The sequence below is a fragment of the Notechis scutatus genome, chromosome 3, assembly GCF_049901735.1.
Source record: "Notechis scutatus isolate UNSWTSFEM ecotype Mainland chromosome 3, rNotScu1.2, whole genome shotgun sequence".
NCBI classification, from domain to species: domain Eukaryota; kingdom Metazoa; phylum Chordata; class Lepidosauria; order Squamata; family Elapidae; genus Notechis; species Notechis scutatus.
The window spans coordinates 83,493,027-83,515,937 of record NC_142011.1 but is presented as its reverse complement, the minus strand read 5'-3'; the positions used below and the strand labels follow the sequence as shown (position 1 = coordinate 83,515,937).

The window sequence follows — 22,911 nt, the reverse complement described above, 5'->3', positions numbered from 1 at the left end:
TTAAAAGTATGATACATTTCGCTGCCCTTCCCTCCATAGGTATATGGTTGTCAACCTCATTTTCCTGGGCTTTTCTAGAGTTTCAGCTTAAAAAGTGCAGTATTCTTTATCCTTCAGTAGTCAGCAAAAACTACTAAGACGAATACCAAACTGTCTACAGTCACTGTATATTCCCTTTCCACAGCAACTGCATTTTGAGAGGCTTCTGTCCAGCTATTAAGATTTTAGAAAAACACCTTAGCAAGCAATATACTCTGTTTAGAAATATCAAGTCAAGCATTTCTTACCATCTGTGTTTCCTTCCCCCTTTTTCCCTTTACTGGTCACCACTATTTTCTCCTCTGGGGGCATCTGGGCAACCTTCTGCAGAAATACTTTTTCCAGTTCTTGGGCCATGAAAACAATGTCATCACTAGGCTGAAAGATAAATGTTGGAGCCTATTACTGTCCAAGGTAAAATTGCTCATAAAGTTGCTAGATCAAAGGGAGAATCACATTTGACGGTTAAGATTGCTTGGAAAGGAATAGTAAAGTGAGATTTACAAACATTAAATTCATTTTGTTCCCCCATTACCTCAGCCTTAACTTTAACAACTTTTCTTGTACATAACGGTTAGGAATAACATAGGTTACCTAATGTGGTTTGGGTAAAATAATATATATAGACTATGATAGTGAGTTTATGTGTGTGTCACTTTAACTCCAAAGCATGTAATTTTGGGTGCGGCTGTAAATCACCATAAGAGGGAGGAAGAGAACTTGATTGATTCCTGGCTTACTGGATTGCTTGCAGAGGATGATGGATTGATGGTTTGATAACTGCGTTATCCCTGCTGTTGCTGAAGGAAGAAAAGAGTTTTTACTTCTTATCTCTACTGCGAAGAGCTATATTACTGGACTGATATTGTAAGTTTACTGATCTCTTTCTCGACACTGGACTTTGCAACTGATTAATCCCTGGACGGACTGAACTAGTGTATGATATATGGACTGTTTGACTATGCTAAAAAACTCTTTACTGGAATAAACTATTTAACTAGCACATTGTATCTGTTTTACTGAGTGTAAACTACAACAACGTTTATCTCACATATTTGCCTGCCTGCCTGACTGCCGTGCAGGTTCTGCTAGGGTGTATATCCCTAACAATAACAATGTCCTAAATTCATAGATTTAGGGTTTTCATTTCTCTTGCCACTACATTTCTCGGGGTAAATGATCATGAAGCCCTCAATTCTCAGAATGTGTAAGAAAACATTATTTATACCAAAAGTTGCATTTTTTTAAGAAGTCACTCGGGGCTATAGGTATTTTTGAGATTGAAGTTTTATTTACATGTTTCAACTTAAGAATCCCTGACACCAGTGTAACTTGGCATCGGAACAGTAAAATCATACCCATCCATATGCAGATATAATTGACAGAAATTGGTGGAAAGAGGTAAAAGAGACAGTTTGAGACAAATCATTAGGCAATCTCATGTAGCTTCTGCAAATGCATTCTTCATGCATGTTTTCTTGGTGAATGGGTATGATTAAATAGACTACTGAATGGGTATGATTAAATAGACTTCTAGAAAAATAAAACAAGAAATAAAGAATAAATAAAAGAGTTAATAGTCAAGTGGAAAACAAACTAGGAAAAAAGAAAGAGCCTGTTTATACCTTCCATTTTCACTAATCCATCATGGCAATAGGTGGCGTTGAAGAAGCCCAAATACAGGTAGTCCCTGTTTAACAACCACGATTGGGACTGGCAGCTCATTTGTTAAATGAAGCAGTCACTAAATGAAACTGGGACTGTGCTTATAATCTTATTTCAGCTTTCTTTTGCTTTACAGACATACAAAGGCTATAAATGTGAGGGTTGGTTGCAAAGTTACTTTTTCCTCATCATCGTAACTGAGAAGAGTTGCTAAGCAAAGCAGTCACTAAATAAGGACTAACTGTAGCCCAACCAAACGTTTGTCAAAAAATATTTATATTTATAGATATGGTCATCCAAGGTAGATACCTTATTATATAAATAGCAGTTTGCAAACATTGTCTTGAAGTTTTCAATGCATTCTGCAGCACATGTGTAGTATTGATGTTCCAGACGTTTCTGAATTGTGGTCAAGTCCATGGGCTCTTTTACAATATTATAATAATCCTGTATGTTTTAAAAAGAAATAAGAAGCAGAGGAAAAACAACATATGAGGATTGTAGATTTAAGAAGCATAGTTTGTAAGTCCAAGGTATACATAAGTTACATGAATATGGGGGAGTTTGAGAAGGATTTTTCATGTGAACAATGTCATTGCCTGTTTTAATATAAAACAGTGACTCAACCAAGGTCCTACTGAAACCTAAATCATTAGTAAATACATGAAATAAGAAACATTATATTTATAAAAGGAAAATTCAAGTAATTGCCCTCAAAACAAGCTAATGAAGAACCATCATATCAAGATAAGATAAAAATAATGTTTGAACCACATTTCAAATTTCACTTGTCTCTTCTCCCATTTTTTATTTTTTTTTTAGATTTTTAAAGTGTTTTTTTTTCATTTCAAACAGTTGTTATATGATCAGCCGTAAGTCGAAGATTATCTGTACTTGAATTCCATCAAAGAGTAATTTCACAATAAGCAGCACTGTGTGCACAAAAGATTCTCAAACTGTAATAATGGCCAGCTCATACATCATTTGTGATCAAAGAAGCAAAGAAGCAGTGTCAGTATGTTTCTGTGGCCTTTGAGAATCTCATTTTAGTGATCTTTAAGTGTATCCTAAGTTTTGGGAAATGATAGATTTCTAGGGATTGTTAGTGTAGAAGGTAGACAGCAGATAGAAAAGTAGGTTTTAAAAAAAACATTTCCTATTGTTCTTTTAGGTCTTCTTAAAAGCCCATAGACAAAAGTCTACCACAGTGGACAAGTCAAGGTTGATGGTGTAATAGTTTTACATGCAGAAAAAAATCATTTTAAGTGTCTGTCTGAGAAATGCAAACAGGCAGAACAGGCCCAGAGGTAATTTTCAATCCTAAATGGTTATATTAAGCTCAAATGACAGTTTCTCTAGAGGTCCAACACCAGATATGCAAGGTGGCAGTCACTTTGAAAGCACTTTTTGGATAAACTGACAAGTTGAATTTGCTAGAAATCAAAAATGGACATGTGTCTGCGGGATTTAGCTTTTATTGAAAAAAAAACCAAAGCCCTAGAAAGATTTATAAAGGCCCAAAAGGTTCAGATATATTATGGCATAGCTAAGAACAGACAAAGAAATGAAGGCCTGGATATACCTGAACTTCAGAACCAGTTACTAGTAGCAGGGGTGAACTATCTGTATAGATGAACTAAGGGGATACCACATTATATAGGGCATTTCAAGAAAATTCCACATTTCAAGAAAAGAAAAATAGTTAAAAATTACATGTATGGAAGTACTAATTACATAATTTACACCTAGGGGTGCTGATTTCTGGTAACTAGTTATTACCTACCGTAATTACCATGCAGTATAATGCCCGTAAAGAAGAATGAGAAGCTTTATTTGATAATTGGGAGGAATGTAATATTAAGAAGTCTTTCTTCAGATCATGTTGGATCCAGCTGTGATTGCTAGGCATACCTACCTATTTGAATGGCCCTATTGTTAGCCACCAACAGCCTATTTGGATGATCCACCACAAAACCTAATGGATCTCACTGCTTTCAAAAAGTGATTAGAGGAATCACCAGCTCCCTTGGCAGAAAGCTCTGTTCAGTGCTAGATGAACCAAGTACTGAACATTGTTCGTTGCCCCTGAAGAGCCTCTTTCTAGGGGATGATCCCAAATTTTGCCTGTTGACTGAAGTCCTCTGGGAAATAAAACACCAAAAATGATACCTGAAGCGCTGGTGGAAAAAGGCAAGAAACCAATCTTATCCAGCATGGTAGGTATCCCTCTTTGGAATTACGGTGTGGCAATAAGGAGGCAAAATGTGTCTACCTCTCTTTCCCTATTGTGTTGGAAAGCTATCTTCCAATAGCATTGTTTAGCATTAGCAACTCATTGGGAAGGAGAAAGATTTGAGATCTCTTACCCAACCCCTGTGATGATAGCAAAAGTAAATAAAGTAAGATAAACTACAATTACAATTACTACAATTGCTTGGCTCTCAGTGACCAACTTGCACAGCATTTTGCTGACAAAATTACTCAGATTCACTATAGCCCCCTTAATCTCAGCACATAGACAGACTCAACCGTAGATTCAACTGGGAAACTGAGAATCCTAGACCAAGCTAAATCCCAAAAACAAACAAAACAAAATCCCCAAACCCCTAGAGAATTCGTGGAAGTTTGGCACTCAGATATGCCAGCCACATAGAGATAAACTACATTTACACAGTATCCAAAAGAGACAATTAAAAAAGCTAAGGAGAAAACAAAAAGATCAGGACACATTCCATCCAGCAGCCTACAACTAGTTCAACAGGGATTAATATCAGACTAACAACCAAGCAGAAAACAATGTCCTAATCAAGGAACTACCAAGGAGACAATAGTCAAGCAGATAATCTAACAGAAAACAATACTCTCTAATCAAAAGACTACCAAGGAGAAAACCACACCCCCACTAACACTGCAGGGCAAGCTATAAACAGAGTGCAAACCCCACACCCCTAGCACTGATATTACCTAATTGGGTATATCTGCAAGCAAACAACTAGGCTCAGAGTGTGCCAAGGACTCCACAGTTCAATGCTGAGCTACAGATATTGTCTTCTATTAGTACCTTTGTATACATTCCTACCTCTTCATACAAAATACTGTAAAGGAACTTTTTTAAAAATAGATTTAGGTCATATATAACAGAGTTAAATTTGATTGGGTTGAAGACAGTCAAAGAATAAAAAAAAACTCTACACTTGGCTGAATGCCACATACTTGTGGTGGGGTTTTGTTTGTGCTTCTCATATCCATGAGAATTTTATATTAGAATTCTGTTAGTAACAAGTTTTAAAAGTGCTGCTGTGTTATGACACATTGTAAAATTATATTAGACATAGGTCTAAGTTTTTTTATACTTGAAAAGGGGACCTGTATCTTTCAGATGATGCTGAACTATAATTCCCAGCATCCTTCACTATTGGTTATACTGTACTGCTGAGCGCCAACGTTCAGAAATATATGGACAAAGATAATTTCTATCTCTGTCTTATAGGGTTATTTGTATGTATAGAAATAATTGTATAGCAGTTATTTCAATATGACATTCATGCTTCAATATTCAGCAGAGTTAAATGCTGCAGTACTAAGCAGATTATGTCTTAAGATAGAATGGAGTATCTACCTCAGCCATTACAATGTTGGGGAAAATAGGTTAAAGAAGGATATCCGGTAATACATGGCCTGTGCTACATTGCACCTCTTTAGCAAATGATTGTCCTTGACTGGCAAGGAAATTTTTGTCATTCAAGTTGAAGTAAAAAATAGACTTTCTGTTTGTTGAAGTCCTATACTGGAAGATAGTGGAAGATTCTATTCAGATAGGATTAGCTGTGTGCAGAATATACAGCAATATATTTATATTTACTAATTTATACAGTTATACACTACTTCCTGCTGTTGCTACAAAGTCTTTATCTTTGTCATTATTTTTAAAAGAAGCATATTAGTTTTCATTTTTGCTTGGAGTAAGAGAATATGCCATAGATGACACCAGTGTACTTGTATTACCAACATTTCTTAACAATCAACTTTACATGAAACTACACTGTTTTTCTTAACACAGAGACACAAATTACTGGAAATACTTACTGGAAGTTTTAGGGCTTCAACATCTACAGGCTGATGAAATGGCCAAGAAAAGTTGTGCCTCCACATCGCTTTCATGACCGTTCTCTGTAAATATTGAAGCTGGTTGGTTAAGCAGCCTGTTCCTTCAATATTGATGTAATTTGGAGGAGGAGGATTGAGAATTGTCACATGCTGTGGATTTGAAGCAGCCATCTTTATTCCTGATGACTTTCTGGTGTCAAATAGTCTTCTTCCTCTACCTCCTTCAGACAATCTGTAAAGAAAAAGATTTTCAAGAGACCAGTTGATTCATTGCTCTCTATCTCACTGATTTATTGGTTAGGCCACACAACAAGGATATATAACATTTATCTATGACCCATTGTTGTCTCTGTCAAACATGTTGGTTCAGAGAATACAGTAAATCCATGTTTCAGTTTTTACCTAGTATATGGAGTAAATGTAATGGTAGTTTTAAATAAGAGCTTATAGTTCAGCATAATGTTTGTATCAAGCCATTTGGCTTATTCAACAGACAATAGGATTTAATGGGATATGTGAATTTATCCAAATGCTACTAAAATCTGCTTACCAGTCAAGTTTTAAATTGAAGGTGTATTACTGAGGATGCAAATATTTTAGGAACTCTTCAATATAATTTTTAAAATCTTCTTTAACCTTAAGGAAGCCAGAAAAAACACACTGACAAGACCTCTCTATGATATCTTTGCATAAAACATGCTTAGAATATTATTGTAGCAGATGATCAGATTGATCCTGAGGGAGGGGTCAAATGCATCATCAGTCATGAGTCCCGTTATGCCCACAAGAGATCTAAGTCTCTTTGAATTCCACTTTGAATCCCTTCTACCCTTAACTACTGTCCATTTCCGTTGACCATCAGTAGTTCAGATTCTTGTACAGAGATTAAGCTTGCAATAAATCTTAATGCTTATTTGAACTACCTGAATCTCCTGATTTCCCCAGGGCTTGACATTTATTAATGGAAATGGATGAATAATCTCTTAAACAAGGAGCAAGCATCTTGTTGGATATGCAAGAACTCCAGCATATAAAGGCTTCTGAGCAGTTAAAGAAAAAGATACCTACTAGACTTTGTATGGACCTAAATTACTTTTAATACTTCAGGGCTTATACTATGAGCTATTTTCCATGGTGTGGAATACATAGTTTATGTAGGCATCCTTGCCAATTTGAAATAGATTTGTCATTCTTCTGAGTCTCCCAACTGTCCTCTCAACTGCCATAGAATTTTCTATGCTAGGAAGACTGATCAAACTATGTATCTGCTCTACCTGGAGAGATCTCTCTGCCATCCAGCTAAAATTCATTATACCATCCGGGTTGCAAAAAATAGTGTTTATCACTTCCTGAGCTTATGTTTAAGATTAAGTGCAGATATTCTTCTAAAAATGATTTGATATTCAGTTCTTTGTTTTAAAGAGTTCCAAAAGGATATCTTCACATTGGGGAAAATGGGCACTGAACTGACAGATATACCTCGATATAGACACATATAAATATGTGATACGCAGGTGGCAAAATAATTCAGAATTTCCATACATATAAATAGGCATTGATCTTGCAGTAACTAATTAAGAAATGGTCCTTGGAGTTGTATGAAGTACAGCTCAGTAAAAGTATCATTGATACATAGCAATGTGTATAAATGTAATCAATAAAAAATGTTGCAGATTATATGGATAAGTTAGATGCTGTCTTTGGGAATCTTTAAGTAATCAAAAGCACTATTGCCAATATTATAATTGTCTTTATATAACTCTATGATTCAATTCTGGTCATGTCATATTGGAGGAGGTCCCAAATCTGGAAACTAAAATATTTGGAGGGTTAGAACAAAATCATGTCATGAAAAGTTAGTTTGGGCCTTTTTACTTAGAAAAAAGGATGGAGAGATATATGATAGAAGGTATGTTGAAAAAATGGGAAATGATTTTTGTTCAAATACATTTAATAAGTCATGAAGATAGTAAAGCTTAGCTGACCATGACTGATCTCAAAAAAAAAAAACAAAAAAAAAAACAAATCAGAATCAGAATGAAAGAATGAAAAAAGACAAGACAAACTACTTTTATATGATTGCTAAAAAAAAGCAATGTGGATGTTTCTGGAACACTCTCTAAGAATCAATCTCAACTTGAGGAATCTTCATCTTTCCTTCAATCTTAAATTCAATATGAGTCATTCAAGACACAGGAAAGTTTTCTTCCAGGTTATCATTTTCAAACAATAGAGCTACCCCAAAAGGTAAGACTTGATTGGGAAGATGACCAAAGCCATAGGCTGAATTCATACATTTAATTAAGTAATTTGATTTAGTTCAACATATTGTGAAAATATTGTGTTAATCATAACTATGGTAGGCACTCAGCTACACAATTACCTCTAAATTCTGAGGCAGAAGAACACAAACAATGAGTGCAAATTATTGATTATAAATGTTGTTTAAATTTAGAGATTTCACCATTTCCAATTAGTACTAAACCCATATAAAACCAGCTCTCCATTAAGGACATGAATTTTCTCTTTAGTCTTATGTTTACCCTAGCAAATGCTTATGGGTCCAGTTGATGGATTGCACTATGTCATAGTTTGCTGAATAAATCACAGGTTAAAAGGTTCAGACAACATAGCAAGCCAAATCAAGCCATAGGTTTGAGGAAAGCGTGGAGTCACTCAAGAGATGAGAACAGCATGAAGCAGCTCCCAGCTACTATTCCTCTGTATTAATGTAAGCCCAAGGTGTGTGGAGCAATAGAATTAAAAGCAATTTCAACTTTTCATTAAAATAGAGGTTTTATCAGCTAATTAACACAATCAGCCATTCAGATATGAATTCAAAGCCTAACCTGAGCCCACATGGAGCAAATACAAAGGAGAACCAAAGCACCAGGAAGAAAAAAATTGAGCTCATAATTATGAGAGGATTAAAAGGTGCTAAGAAACTTAATAGAATTAAATCAAAGCAACTGTTAATGAAGATACTAAAACACTAGCATATTGTAAGCCACCCAGCCAATGGTTTATCATTTGTAAAAACAAAATCAATATAAAAGCTCTCCTGATTAGATCTAAGACTCAGCATCCTTTGCCAAAGTGTTTACAATACACTAAACTATAAATTAGCCATCATCCATGTTTTAGAAGTGTATTGTATGAAACAACCAACGGTGATTTATTAATGGTTACATTTACTGTACAGTTCCCCCCTCATTAGTTTGTGTAAGCTACAGAGGAGCTAACTATGGCTAAGTAATTTATTATTTATTTTGTTATCCTACCTTAAATTTTTTTACAAAAAATAATTCAGGGTCAGTAAACATATCTAATGCTTCTTCTTCCTCCTATTTCCCCCACAACAATAGACCTGTGAGGTGAGTTGGGCTGAGAGAGACTTTGGGACTGGCCCAAAGTCACTCATCTGGCTTTCACATCTATAGTGGAAAGTAGGATTAGAACTCATGGTCTCCTGGTTTCTAGCCTGGAGCTTTAACAAACTAGTCATGTAAAAAAAAAAAGCTACAGTCATTTGGTAGCCAATCGAGTACATCCCAAAACTTCATGAGGAAGACCTGACAGAAACATAATTCTTCCACTCCCGTTTGCCATCATCTGCATTTATGATATGCTATCTTTGATGAAGCAGCATTTAAAGTCTCAAAATTGCTAATTATTGAATTCTATGAAAATCTATTCCCATTGGAAAAGTACCCAAATTGTCAGCTATTGCCACACTTAATGATAGCAGATGCCATGGGATATGTAAAAAAATACTTGAAGGAATCCTGAATTGTTTCACGTTTCTTTTTAATGGGTGACTTTGAGTTCTAGTGCAGTGAGAGAAGAACATTTTCTCACTAATTTCATTTCCAATGGCACTTGTTATGTTATATATCTCTATTATGTTTCCTTTCACTTTTTAAAATCAAAATGCTGTCTTTAATTTTCTATATCTTCTCCAGCAATAGTAATATTTTTGAATTTAACAGAAATATACCCAGTTATGCATATGTTTCACCATATATGTTATTTTTATGGTACCCTGTAATTTTGATGACTTCCTTTCCTTTTGTTTTTACAATCAAAACCAAACTCGTTAAAAGGCCTCTTTTTACCACAAAAATGTGAGATCATTGCCAAGTCTTCATTTCCTCCACCCCTCAGATTCATGAATGTAGATCCTAAATAAGTATTACAAGCAGAGTAGTTTGTTATTGTAAGTTCTCTTTGCTTCTAAGTGGAAAAAAACTAATATGTCCATACATATTTTATACTATCACAAATTCAACAAAATACAATGCTTCTTACAAATATTAGTCCCTTCCTAAGCCTGAAATAAAAATAAATACAACTGAAAACATATTGAATGGCACACCAAAGAAGTTAAACAAATCTGAACTTCATGCCTAGATTTTTTATTATTTCAGTTTTTATAATAGTCATAATTTCACAGAAGTAACATTTGTGTAAAGTTACAGCCCTATTACCTTCAGTCCATAAAAGGTACATACACCAAAAATGTTTAATGGGTAAGATATATTTTATTCTGGCTGTGTTCTTTCTTTTATCATGACTGAGTCAGAGGATGATGCTGGCCAAGGTAGGCAGTATATTGTGTTTTCACCTTGTATAGGGTGTTTTCCATTATCATTTACTGATGTTGGTTTAATTGAGGCAATTATTAATTCCCAATTTTTTAAGGAAGGTTAGCAATGTTTGTATTTTCAACTCCAGTATGGGGGCATACATTAGCACTAAAGGATTCTATTTAAGTTACAATATAATGAGGTTTAAATATTTATAGAGGACATGTCCTTGGTGAATTACTAAAGGTTGCTGAACTGGTGTTTATCTCTTTCTCCTCACATTAAGTTAAATGTATATGTCAAAACCCTAATGCTGCATATTTTCTTAGAAGTCCCACTCAATTCAATGGCAGTTACTTACAAATAAGCATGTCCTAAGACTGCAACCCTAAAGATTTGAACACTTATGTTCTGTGTTTTTATGAAGCTCATTTAAATGTAGTGATCATGGTTTGCTAAACTATTATTAGGCCAACAGATTACTTTCTTTTCCCTTCTCTTGGGAAGTTTCAAGTCAGGTTTTATTGTTGCTGCTAAATTCCTCTGATATCCAGAAACTTGCTGTTGTAATTTCTCGGTTAATGGCTAAATATCAGAGACAGACATATAGATAGGTTGAAAATCTAAAGCATTCTATTACTTAGCTCAATATAAAAGCCTGACAATACAAAACATGCCTCCTGCCTTCAGGTGCTTTGGAAATTAGCTCAACTCTCTCTTCTCTGTGGCAACTCCTGAGATATTGGAATACTGCTATCATGTCACCCAAAGCCCTTCTTTTCATTAAACTATACCCAATTCCAGCAGTTGGCCTTTGTATGTTTTATCCTCTAGTCCCTAATAATCTTTGCTGCTCTTATCTGCACTTTCTAGAGTCAACATGTTTTTTTTTTTTTACATCATGGCAACCATAGCTGGATGCAATACTCCAAGTGTGGCCTTACCTAGACATTATAAAATATTAACACTTCACTTGTTGTTGATTCTATCCCTTTTCCCCAGGACTATCCAAGGATCTCTACTCAACACTGGTTATTGGTTGGACTCTGCTAAATCCAACAATGAGATGATTGGGTAATAATAGCTGTGTGAATGTAATTTATGGCTGTCTTCCCCAACTTCTATTCTGGCCCTACTCATCCTACTGCTTAAGCCCAGATTATAAAATGTTTTTTTTTAAAGAAAAACTAGGTATGCACCTCTGCTTTATTTTTAATTTCCTGGGGAATTGAAAAACTATTATGCTAGAACATTGTTTTTGTGGATTCAAATCGTACAAAGTCTTTCCTAGATTACATAATTTTACTGTTCTAACTTTACTGAAATTATGGTTGCTATAACAACATTTAAATTTATTATACTTATACCACCAAATGTTTAGGGACTTCTAGCAATTTGCAACAATATCAAACAATTAACATAGGTAATAATGTATCAAGCTTAAAAAAAAAACAATATGCAAGAGTTACATTGCTTACTTCCTTCTTCTTCAATTGCAGTTCTTGGCATATCATGAAAACATGGCCACTACCTTAAAATACATGAATACTCTACAAACATTTATCTGGCCACTCAGTTCACAGAACAAGAATTTAGGAAACATGTCAGACTTATGGATAAGCATGTGGATAATTAAAAGGATTTATCCCCCTTATCTCTGTCAGGACTTCCATATTTCCAATGCTGTATGAAAGTCCATTACAAAGTCAGAAAATGAAGGTTTTTATAATAACAATTGTGTTTGCAAGATACACTTAATTAGCAATAACTAAGCAAATTTTAATTATTCTGAATGAATCTGACTCATGCAATTAATTTATGGTTCAGTGTATTATAGTATGCAAAAGCAAAAAGATTCTGAATACTTATTTTTAACTCTGGATAAGCCAGTTCATTGAACACTATCTGTTCTTCTGGGTCAGAAATGCACTCTCTCAAATGTACCCAATTCATGGAGCACTTAAAAATACCAGAATAGCACCATTAATAAAGTTGACTAAGTTTGTAATGTATTGAACAGCAAATTCTCCAGTCAGATGAATAAATGCTACTTGTTATGTGAGTACATTATAGAATATTCAGTCCCCTCCTTGTTCAAAACACACATACTTAGTTCACACAGGGCACTAAGCCATGGTTTGTTTAATCCATGGTTGAAGTCATACACAATATAGTTAATGTGGTAACCCAGTTGTGGATAGCTAATAGGTATATAAAAAGCAAATGTAGGACATAGAATATTAAGATTAAAATGAACATGTGCATCTTACCTTATTTTTCTAGGACTTTCTATTAAAAATCCTTTTGAGCTGTGAACCTAAATGATAAAGGAAACCTAACTGAGCAGTCTTTTCTTTTTCTTTTTTTTTGGGTTAAGTTGCAAATCCAGGTGGCTTTAATAATCACTGAATTTACAGCATTTGCCCGGAACATAAATTGTTTCAGCTGAGGGGACTGGCTAATTGTGTAAGCTGCTATAATTGTCACTAAGATCAGTAAGTTTTTGTATGTTTTTTTAAATTCTGTTCCTTTTCTCAAATACCTACTAAAAATGTCAAAGATGGTCTGGTCTCACAGCTGACTTTATGAGGTTCTTTAGCCAGAGGCATAGCAAAATATTCATTGCATTTGCATTGCTTCTTAGATCATTACTTATAAAATTGTATCAGTTGGATGGGCTTATGCAACATAGTTGGTTAAAGTGTGGTTAGCCAGTTATGGTCTATTTTAAATTTGAATTTATTTCAGGATCATACTTTGATGAGTACATACTAATGATGTTATGGGGTTTCTTTTTGAAAGGGCACAAATGCTAAAAACTAACTACCAACAAGACATGGGAATATTCAGTTTAGTTTGCATGTCACAAGGTTGCAGTATTAGTATCCCAGAAAAGGTGTGACTGTTGCAGTGTGGGCCAGCAGAACTGCATGTACTGCAATGGATGAAGCAAGATTGTTTTTAGGCCGGTAGGTGGCACCATAGGGAAGATGTATTCATGGCAAAAAGAAAATCCTACCTCTTTAAAAGGCTAAAAAAGAAAGAAAAGGAGGCTGTTCTAACTGCTCAAGTAAAGATTGTGGTTAATTGATTGTTGATACCGATCTTAGTGGATAGAGAATTGCCTGCCATAATCTTTTTTCATGACAGAATCTGAATTTAAGAATTATATTTTTCTCCAAATACTTGGCTATATTTGTTGGTCTTGGAAGTCAAATGCAAAGAACTTGTTTTATTGCTCAGTTGTTTGGTTTATTGGATTTAGCTGTGTGATTTCTTTGAAAGGAATAAATTCCTTTTAGCAATAAAATGGTATGAAGGAGGTATGGATAACTTCAAATGGTCCATGAGTCTTTATTTTTTAATCCTATTCAATGGGTCCCCATTAGGTCCCACAAAATAGTAACAATACCTACATTCTATTCTGAGAGAGAGAGAAAGCTTTTAAAACCTTGGTTCTCCCATCAAAGTATTTAACGTAGATTATTTTTTCCTTTATATTAGTCTTTTTTAAACATTAGGGCAAACTACAAATTTAATAAACAAGAAAATAAACAAAACACCGTTCATTCAAAGGCTGGGGTGGGTTTTGTATGGCATGGCACTTTTAAAGTTGGAAGGAGCCAGGGGTCATTTTCAATGTTGTTCCTTAACGAACTCCACAATATGCAAAAAAGTGACATGTGTTTCCCCTCAAAAAAACTACACTGACTTGAGTCCTGCTCTAATAACTGAGCTCTAGGAGATGAAATTTCCCTCAGGATTGGAGATGTCCTTATGTGGACGTCCTCTTAAGTATCACCCTGCTGTTATTTCTTTTTTAAAACAACATTACAGTGCTATGAGGGGGGAGGAATTGCAATAGAAGTGCCAGCTTTACATTTGAGAGGCCTTGCAGAAAAGGATATTTTATATGGTGAAATAGGAGTAGCCTGATGCTAATGAAGGTTGGGCTACTCCCTTTTTAATAGTTGAAAAACTCTTACAGAATATTTGACTGGACATCCTTAGATTAGGGATGGTCAATTTGTGATATTTGTTGAACTCTTTAGGATGGGAGTTGGCGTTGAACAACATCTGAACGTCACTGTTGGCCATCCCAGAAGCTGAAGTATGGAGACTTTAATAGCAGCTGTCTTCTTAGTTTCCAAGTTCATCCTCTTTACCACTAAGACAAATTGTAGCACATGTTTTATTTTCTTATTATAGGTAGTCCTTGACTTATAACCATTTGCTCAGTTGACCATTCAAAGTTACAAAAGCACTGAAAAAAGTTACTAATTACTGTCCTTCACACTTAAGCAGCATCTCTGTGGTCAAAATTTGCATGCTTGGCACCTGGTTTGTATTTATGACGTTGCTGTGTCTCAAAGTCACGTGATCACCTTTTGCAACCATCAGACAAGCAAAGTCAATGGGGAAGCCAGATTCACTTTACAACTATAGCTGTACTAACTTAACAGCTGCAGTGATTCACTTAATAACTGTGACAAGAAAGGTCATAAAATGAGGCAAAACTCACCTGATGACTGTCTCCCTTAATAACAGGAATTTTAGGCTCAATTGTAGTCATACATTGAGCACTACATGTACTGCCTTTCCAGAATTCTTCAAATTATTATGTTTATATAATTTGTGTTGGATGTATTAATTTTCTGATTATCCCATTTCAACAGAAACTCTCCCTGGCCTGTCCTTATTTACATCCAAAATAGTTTTCACCAAATTGTGAATTATCTACACAATTACGAAGAAAGAAAAAATTGGCTGATATGTATATAATTAGTTGTAAACTGACTTTCAATTTAGTCATTTTCTACACCAAGGCTGCCAATTAAAAACCCTTTCATTGGTTCTTAGGAACACAATGCTGTGCTTTATCATGCTTCTGGAGAAAGCATTTCCTAATCCTAAATTAATTGACATTCTTTTTTTTTTGCAATTTTGTTTTTATAGTTGTATTGGTAACATATTAGGAAGGTCTTTCATTAGTGTGCTTTCACTATTGCTATATTTTTACAGTAGAAATAGTTTCACCGTTTAAAGGCCTGCCCAATTCATTTTTTAAATATTGGATAATTGTTCATCCCAAATTTTCCTTATTCATTGTTTTCCTTCTTCTCGTAAAATATTGCTCATGTTATGAGATTAATATATTTCACGTATTTCTTGGTTGCCCTTTGAGATTTTAGTCATTTCCCTTCTGTTCTTAATGTCTGGATTATTGTTTTGCTTTCAATCTGCTATTTCCTATTTAGACGTTTGGTGTCACTTATCCCCAGTTATATGAAATTTTCAAACATTTAATTCTAATTATGCCTGAAATGCTACTTCCAACTTTCCACCAGGAGATGTCAGCTCCTCCCTGGATTTGATTTATTCTGAAAATCATTAATGTGAATGAATCATGTTGCACAGCTTCAAAATGATTTGGAAAAACTGGTTTGGAGCTTCTTGATTTTCATTAATGTAGCTGAACTTTTTTCCAGGTTCAGGAATTGCTGAAAAAGTGTCCCTGCTATAAAACAAATGCATGCTTCAAGCAGCAACAGTTTTTCTTTAAATTTATTCAAAAGAAACCTGAATAAAGTTGAGCTGCCTTAGGAAACAACAGAGATGCGATGGGCTAGTCCAAAGCATCTCTGAGTCATTTTCATAGCACACACAACCCTATGAAACATCTAGTTCACCATAAATAACAGAAATATCAAGGAAATAAGTAATAGCTATTCTATAATTTCAAAACTATAAACCACATAAACTACAATTCATAAATTATATGAATTATATTCATAATTGAGAGCTGGTTCGGTATAGTGATGAAGGCTTCAGTCTAGAAACTGGGAGATCATGAATTCTAGTTCTGCCTCAGGCATGAAGCCAGCTGGGCAATCTTGGACCAGTTATTCTCTTTCAGCCCTAAGAAGGAGGCAATGGCAAACCATTTCTGAAAAACCTTGCAAGAAGACTGCAGGGACCTGTCCAGGTAGCCTCTCAGAATTAGACATGATTCATCATCATCATCTTTTAATGACCCCATAATCCCTTGCAGGACGAAGCCTGGGCAATTGAATATTTGAGGGGCTGCCACAGGGAGGAGGGGGTCAAGCTATTTTCTAAAGCTCCTATAGGCCAGAGGGAAACTGAACAAGGAGAGATTTAACCTGGAAACGAGGAGAAAGTTTCTGTCAGTGAGAACAATCAACCAATGGAACAGCTTTGCCCTCGGAAGTTGTGGGAGCGCCATCAGTTGAGACTTTCAAGAAGAGATTGGACTGCCATTTGTCAGAAATGTTGTAGGGTCTCCCGCTTGGGCGGGGGGTTGGACTAGATGACCTGCAAGGTCCCTTCCAACTCTGATTATCTTTAATCTGAATGGAGCTGAGTGTTTACTGGCCGGATGCCCTTCCTGTTGCCAATGCGGGGTTATATTCAGCAGATATATTCTCATCGTGCCCAGAGAGAGAAATGTCTGCCTCTAACCAAGCATCGAACTCACAGCCTCCTGATTCTGAGGTGAGAGCTCTAACCCTAGGCCATCGCACCATTCAGAATTAGGCATGATTGATTTGAGAAAATAACAATTGGTAGTCCAAGAAAAAAAACAAAACAGGAGTCATTTATACATACAGTGTAAGGATTGTAGCAACCATTATGTCAGACAGACAGAAGATTAGCAGAGCCATCCATGAACACCAACAGGTGAAGAGGTGATTGTGTCAGATCACAGCTTTTTTTTTTTTAGTCCTGTGAGACGTACTCCTCTAAAATTGCTTTCCTTTCTCCAGGTGGGAGAGCCTTTTCACGTCTAATATTGCTGGAATGTCACCTTGAAACTATTGTATGAAACTATTATACAGGTTGTCCTCAACTTACGACCACAATTGAGCCCAAAATGTATGCTGGTAAGCGAGAAATTTGTTAGGTGAGTTTTGCCCCATTTTATGATTTTTCTTGCCATGTTTGTTAAGTGAATCGCTACAATTGTTAAATTAGTGACAAGGTGGTTAAGTGAATCTGGTTCTTCCATTAACTTGGCTTGTCAGAAGGTCGCAAAAGGCGATCGCATGACTCCAGGACACTGTAGCTGTCATAAATGTGAGTCAGTGATCAAGTATATGAATGTAAATCAATGTGACCATGGGGATGCTACAACAGTTGTAAGTGTGAAAAACGGTCATAAGTCACTTTTTTCAGTGATGATGTATCTTTGAATGGTCACTAGAATGAACTGTTGTAAGTCAAGGACCTCCTATACTAACATGGATACTACCAACTTTTATTTTCTTTTTCTTTCAATGGGATAACAGAAGATCCATTGATGCAGCAGTATTCCCACAAGCCATGATGTCCATAATCTTCACCTTTTTGCTCAAGGAAAACATTTAGCACATTTTGTCAGCAGAGATCTCCACTAATATACCCCACTAATAAACTGAATGAAATAATGTTCAGGAAGTGGATGGCTGTAGAAAGTAAGAATGCTGCAAGTTTGCTGAATCTGTTGTGAAATTGGAGTGAGGGATGGGACCTGCATTTTTCTGCAGGGGCAAAATGGTCAGAACTCTGTGGCCAAAGCAGTGGATATATGAAATGGATTACGGTACCACGAGTAACAAATTCAGATCTGTATCAACCTGAAATCCTGATCAATGAGAATGTAGATAAATGAGGTGAGTATAGCATCAAAGTTAACACCCCAAAAAAACCTTGAGGTTTGCACAATGTATGAACTCCGCTTCAATACAAGCATGATGTTCTAGGTATCTAAAGTGAAAAATAAAAAAAAAACCTGCAAATTTTGTGTTCTTATCCTTAACAGAACACTAACTTCTTAGATATGGTATCTTGGCACAAATTTTCTACTGCATGAAGCTGATTATAACATTTATCTATTTATATTTCGTATTTCTAAACTGCCCATCTCCCTCAAAGAAGGGGGCCTGAGCGGTTTTTACAATGCAAATATACCAATTAAATAGAAATGTGATAGATAAGAGCAAATATTATATAAATAAGTGTTGCACAGAACAAAAGCTTTGATAGCCCGAAAGCTGCATCGCTTCAATGCAAAGTGGGTTTTGTTTGCTGTTTGTTTTTATACGTCTGCCCCTCTCACCATAGTGAACAAAAAATTAAATGGAAACCACAATATAAAATCTTAAAAAGCATACAATGCAATTCCCTCACAATGGAATTCCCCAAACCCCAAAAACTTTAACCTTAGACTGTCTACCATTGACCTCACCCTTTCCTAAGAGGCCTGTAGGGGCGTGCATAAGCGCACCAACGTGCCTACCGTCCCTGTCCTATAGTTTCTCTTATTCTTCTTTTATTTTTCTTATATGTACCCATCTCATGTATTCACAACTATGTATACACTTATACTTATTATCTTGTAAACAATTGACAAATCAAATAAATAAATAAATAAATAAATAAAGAAACCTTGCAGTGATGTAGAGAAGGTTCTACTTAAAGAGAAATAATACCCAGTTTGGCAACAGCTAAGATAAAAGGAAAAGACCTGTATTTGAGACCATGGCAAAAAATGAATAATAGTCTTATTTGCATAGAGGAAAAATACATTACACATTCATACTATTACTTTTGATACTGCTAATCCTGGCAGGGTTGAATTCTTTTGCCCAGAATCATCTTTCACTTTACAAAATATTGACTTACCCCTAAGAAGTAGTAACAGTAATAGCAGTAGTAGCACCGTGAGATGTTCAATGGCTGAAGAGATCTCAGAAAGAAAACCTCACTGTGTTGGAGCTCTTGGATATCTAGTGAAATCCTTGATGGGACAATATTTTGCTTTAGAATAGTTGCATGGATGAACCTTCACCTTGATATCCAGAGACAGTCTCTGTTGTGCTATTTTTTTTTCTTCTTCTTCGTTTCAGGGCCTTTTTTGAACCAAAACAACCACTAAAAGGACACATTGCTGGAGATAACTTTTTTTTTTTTCACTTTGAGGAACAAAGTTGAATCTTTTTTTTTTTTTCACACTTCCCATATTTTTCCATTGGTGATTGCTTTCTGTTTGTCAGTACCTGGTGCTAGACACCCATTGCCAGGATATTCTAAATATAAATACCAAGAGATGAGTTGAGGATTTGAATGAAAGTATACTGTAGTTGTCTCCATGCTTAATACGTTTATGTTGTTTCTTCAGAATGATTTGATTGCTTTAGGCGAGCCAGGTTTTTGGTGAGCCACAACACAGGTATGGAATGGTGAGTTGTTAGAAAAGCGGTATGGTTAACAAACTCCCTTCGCAGATTTTGTTTAGTGGCAAGAAGTGTTTGTTCATTGCCAAGCTGTCACACTCATTGGCTGGGGTCACTCAATGTGCTAAGATCCAATGGTGTTGGTTTCCTTCTGGCACAGGCTGTTGTGTGAACCCATGCACTAGTATTAGCAAAACCTGCTTTATAGCTTAAAAGGATGGCTTATCCTATCCTATTGTGATTTATTTAACAAACCATTAATGAAGTAATACATGTAAAGGGAGAACCAATGATTGGACTGACATAGTGCAGTGAAACTTGGGCTGATTATATCAAGGCAGGGCTGGGATTTTCCATTTGGAACGTTTTTCTTGGTTTTATTATTTTCTTCCACTACATGAAGCCTATTTTAAAGCATATGCAACATTTTTCATGTTTTGCTGTCTCTAGGGATGAAAAAGTACAATACCCCATATTGTATATTTATGGATAATATTGCCATTTATGGACAGTGCAGAGAAGAGACTGAGTTAGCCCACACAATTTATTTCCGTATTAGTGCTGACTTCAGTTGGGATGTTGAGCAAAGATAAAGAGCACTTCTGTTTAATGAAATACGTTTGGTGCTTTTTATCTACAGTACTGTTGTTTATTAGTCTTGTTTGCCTACATCGGGTCAAGCTACAAGAGATTGAACAAATGTGAAGCGTAGTTTCCTGCTTATTAGGAAAGTAAGTTAAGCAGGATTGGATTTACCATGGTTAATAGCTCAGATCGCTTACTTAACACTGATATTTTGAATGCTCGATTTTCACTTTTAATTAAAACAAATGAAGGCAGGCACCACATTTATCAAGTCTATTACTGAGATACCATATTAACAAACGGTTACACTTTTGGATAAATACAGCATTCAATTTTTTTTAACTGTGTCCAAGGAGTAAGGGAGACATTGTGCTTGATTTGTTTGCTTTTTCCTTAGAAAATATGTTTTCTTCTTCTTACAATTTCATCTGGTTTTTCAATCATTTGTACAAATAGCAATTTTGTGGATAGGTGCTTAGGTTGCAAACTAAACACCCAGGCCACAGGTAGTCCTCAAATTACAACCATTTGATTAGAGTCCATTTAAATTTAAAATGGCACTGAAAAATTGACTTACAATCCATCTTCACACTTATGACCATCACAGCATCCCCATGGTCAGGTGGTCAAAATTTGGACAATGGGCAACCAGCATGTATTTATGACAGTTGCACAATCCTGAGGTCATTTGATCTTTAATTGTAACCTTCCCAGCTGTCTTCTGACAAGCAGGAATGAGGGAAAATGGATTTACTTGAAGAACCACATGATTCATTTCAAAACCAGAGTGATTCATTTAACAACCACAGAAAAAAAGGTCTTTAAACTGAGCACTACGCACTTAACTGCCTCACTTAGCAATGGAAGTCCTAATTGTGGTTGTAAGTTGAGGACTACCTATACTTTAGGTAGAATTGAACACATAAGGCCATTTTTAGCTCAAGAACTGCAGCCACCACCAGATGTTGGGGGAATATACCTCATAGCAGCCAAAGGGATGGTTTTTAAAACACAGAAACAGGTTTATCTTGTTCAGAAAAATGTTGAGCCACATGGACAAAGGAAAAAGGGGCTCTCCTCTACCAGTTTAATGACACAATTGGAAACGGGGGATAAGCCATATCCATCAGATCCCATTAGAAGAGATCAAGGGTTAGCAAAACTCTGAGCAATTGCTATCTCAAGGCCCCAAAACAACTCTATGAGCTGATAGCAAACATCTGAGCAATTGCTATCTCAAGGCCCAAAACAGCATCATCATCATCATCATCAAAACAGCTTCCCCTGCCTTATGGAGTTGTTGGCTCAATGCTCATTTTCCGGGAACCAGGAAGGCTGATAGTCAAACCAAATCGGAAGTACATTTGCTTGAGGACTAAAGTTGAGAGTTCACTGACTGAAGTTGAGAGCTAGGCCATGTTTTCAGAAATGCTACTTTATGGTGGCTTCCATGGGAACTGGCACTCCTTTCCCAATTCGGAGAAAGCCCCTTAGTCAATGGGTGGAAGAAATATGGGAAACCCGTATTTTTATGGGCCAGACACCCCTCTCCATCTCTGCCACAGCTCATTGCCAAGATCCTTCCAGTGTAGTCTTGCTTCTTAGCCAGGTGACTAGTGTTGTTTTTAAAGCCGTAGAAGCACCTTGGGGTATATACAGATTTTTCTCTTGTTGATGACATGCTGGTGTATGATTGATCTCTGCTCATTGGAGAAAGAAAATAATAAGCCCAACCTTGGCATGCCTGATCCTGTAACATCTTCAGAACGGATATCTTTGGGGCAACTGTTCTAGGTCAGCATGCCAAGGACAACATGTGGCTCTTCAATAAGACAACAGTTGCAGTTGAAAGTATCTGCCAAGAATTTTCCCTCAATCTAATTTTTTCTGACTTCACTTAAGTACTTGAGTAAAAGAAACTGGAGGAGTCAAAAATAACATTGGAAGAAAGAGTATTCTGCGTGACAGTTGTCAAGTTCAGGGTCAAGTTTAAGGCTGGAAAAGTAAGAACTTAGTAATGTTTTTATACAAGATGGATCAGTTCAATAATTCTGTTCCCTCGTATTATGCATGCTGACTTTTCTGTGAAGGAAGCTGCCTTAATGCAAACCAAGCTTTTGAATCCATCTCTCATAACAATGACCCATGGATCATCTGCGGTTATATCTAATTTGTGCCCCCAGCATCCAAGATTACGTCATCAAAAATCATGGGGAAAAGGATATCAACAATTCCTTTTTTATTTATTTTGCTTCCTCACAAGTATGGCTTGAAAATGAAAAAAAATTCCTCTAGGAGGAGAAATACAAGACTGAATTTTGGAGCAGAGGTGGTAGGATTAGAGAGCTTTTTAAGGATAAAATTGAGAATGATTTATCTTCCAGAGGTTTTCTGTTTCCATTCAGCTCTTAAAACTGCCCAATATTGTTTCTGCCTCATTCTTTGATGTCAAGTTTCCATTTTTTAATGATGACCCTTGTGCTCGTCATCTGGTTGAGAGATATTACAGTTGCCCAAGAGAGAAAAACTACACCAGGATTACATGTTCCATTTTCGGTGCAGGCCCCAGAGCCCTTTCTCAAATCGGTATCAAATCACACATTTAAAAATGTGACAGAATTGGGGAATTATTAAATGCCTGGGGAGTTATTGTATGAACAGTATTTATTTCAGTGATATTTTCTTTGACAATA

At 35.9% G+C, this 22,911-nt stretch overlaps 1 protein-coding gene across 1 annotated transcript in view; it reads right to left on the bottom strand.

Annotated features, from left to right (window-relative positions):
* The window catches only part of LOC113416342 (bromodomain-containing protein 3), a 58,590-nt gene that overhangs the window by 17,560 nt on the left and 18,119 nt on the right, over nt 1–22,911 (bottom strand). Inside the window, exons 2-4 of the mRNA XM_087959983.1 lie at nt 5,791–6,043; nt 2,014–2,151; nt 288–417 (exon numbers count right to left, since the gene is read on the bottom strand). Of these exons, the coding sequence (XP_087816109.1) occupies nt 288–417; nt 2,014–2,151; nt 5,791–6,043 (521 nt within the window). The remainder of the gene's footprint in view (nt 1–287; nt 418–2,013; nt 2,152–5,790; nt 6,044–22,911) is intronic.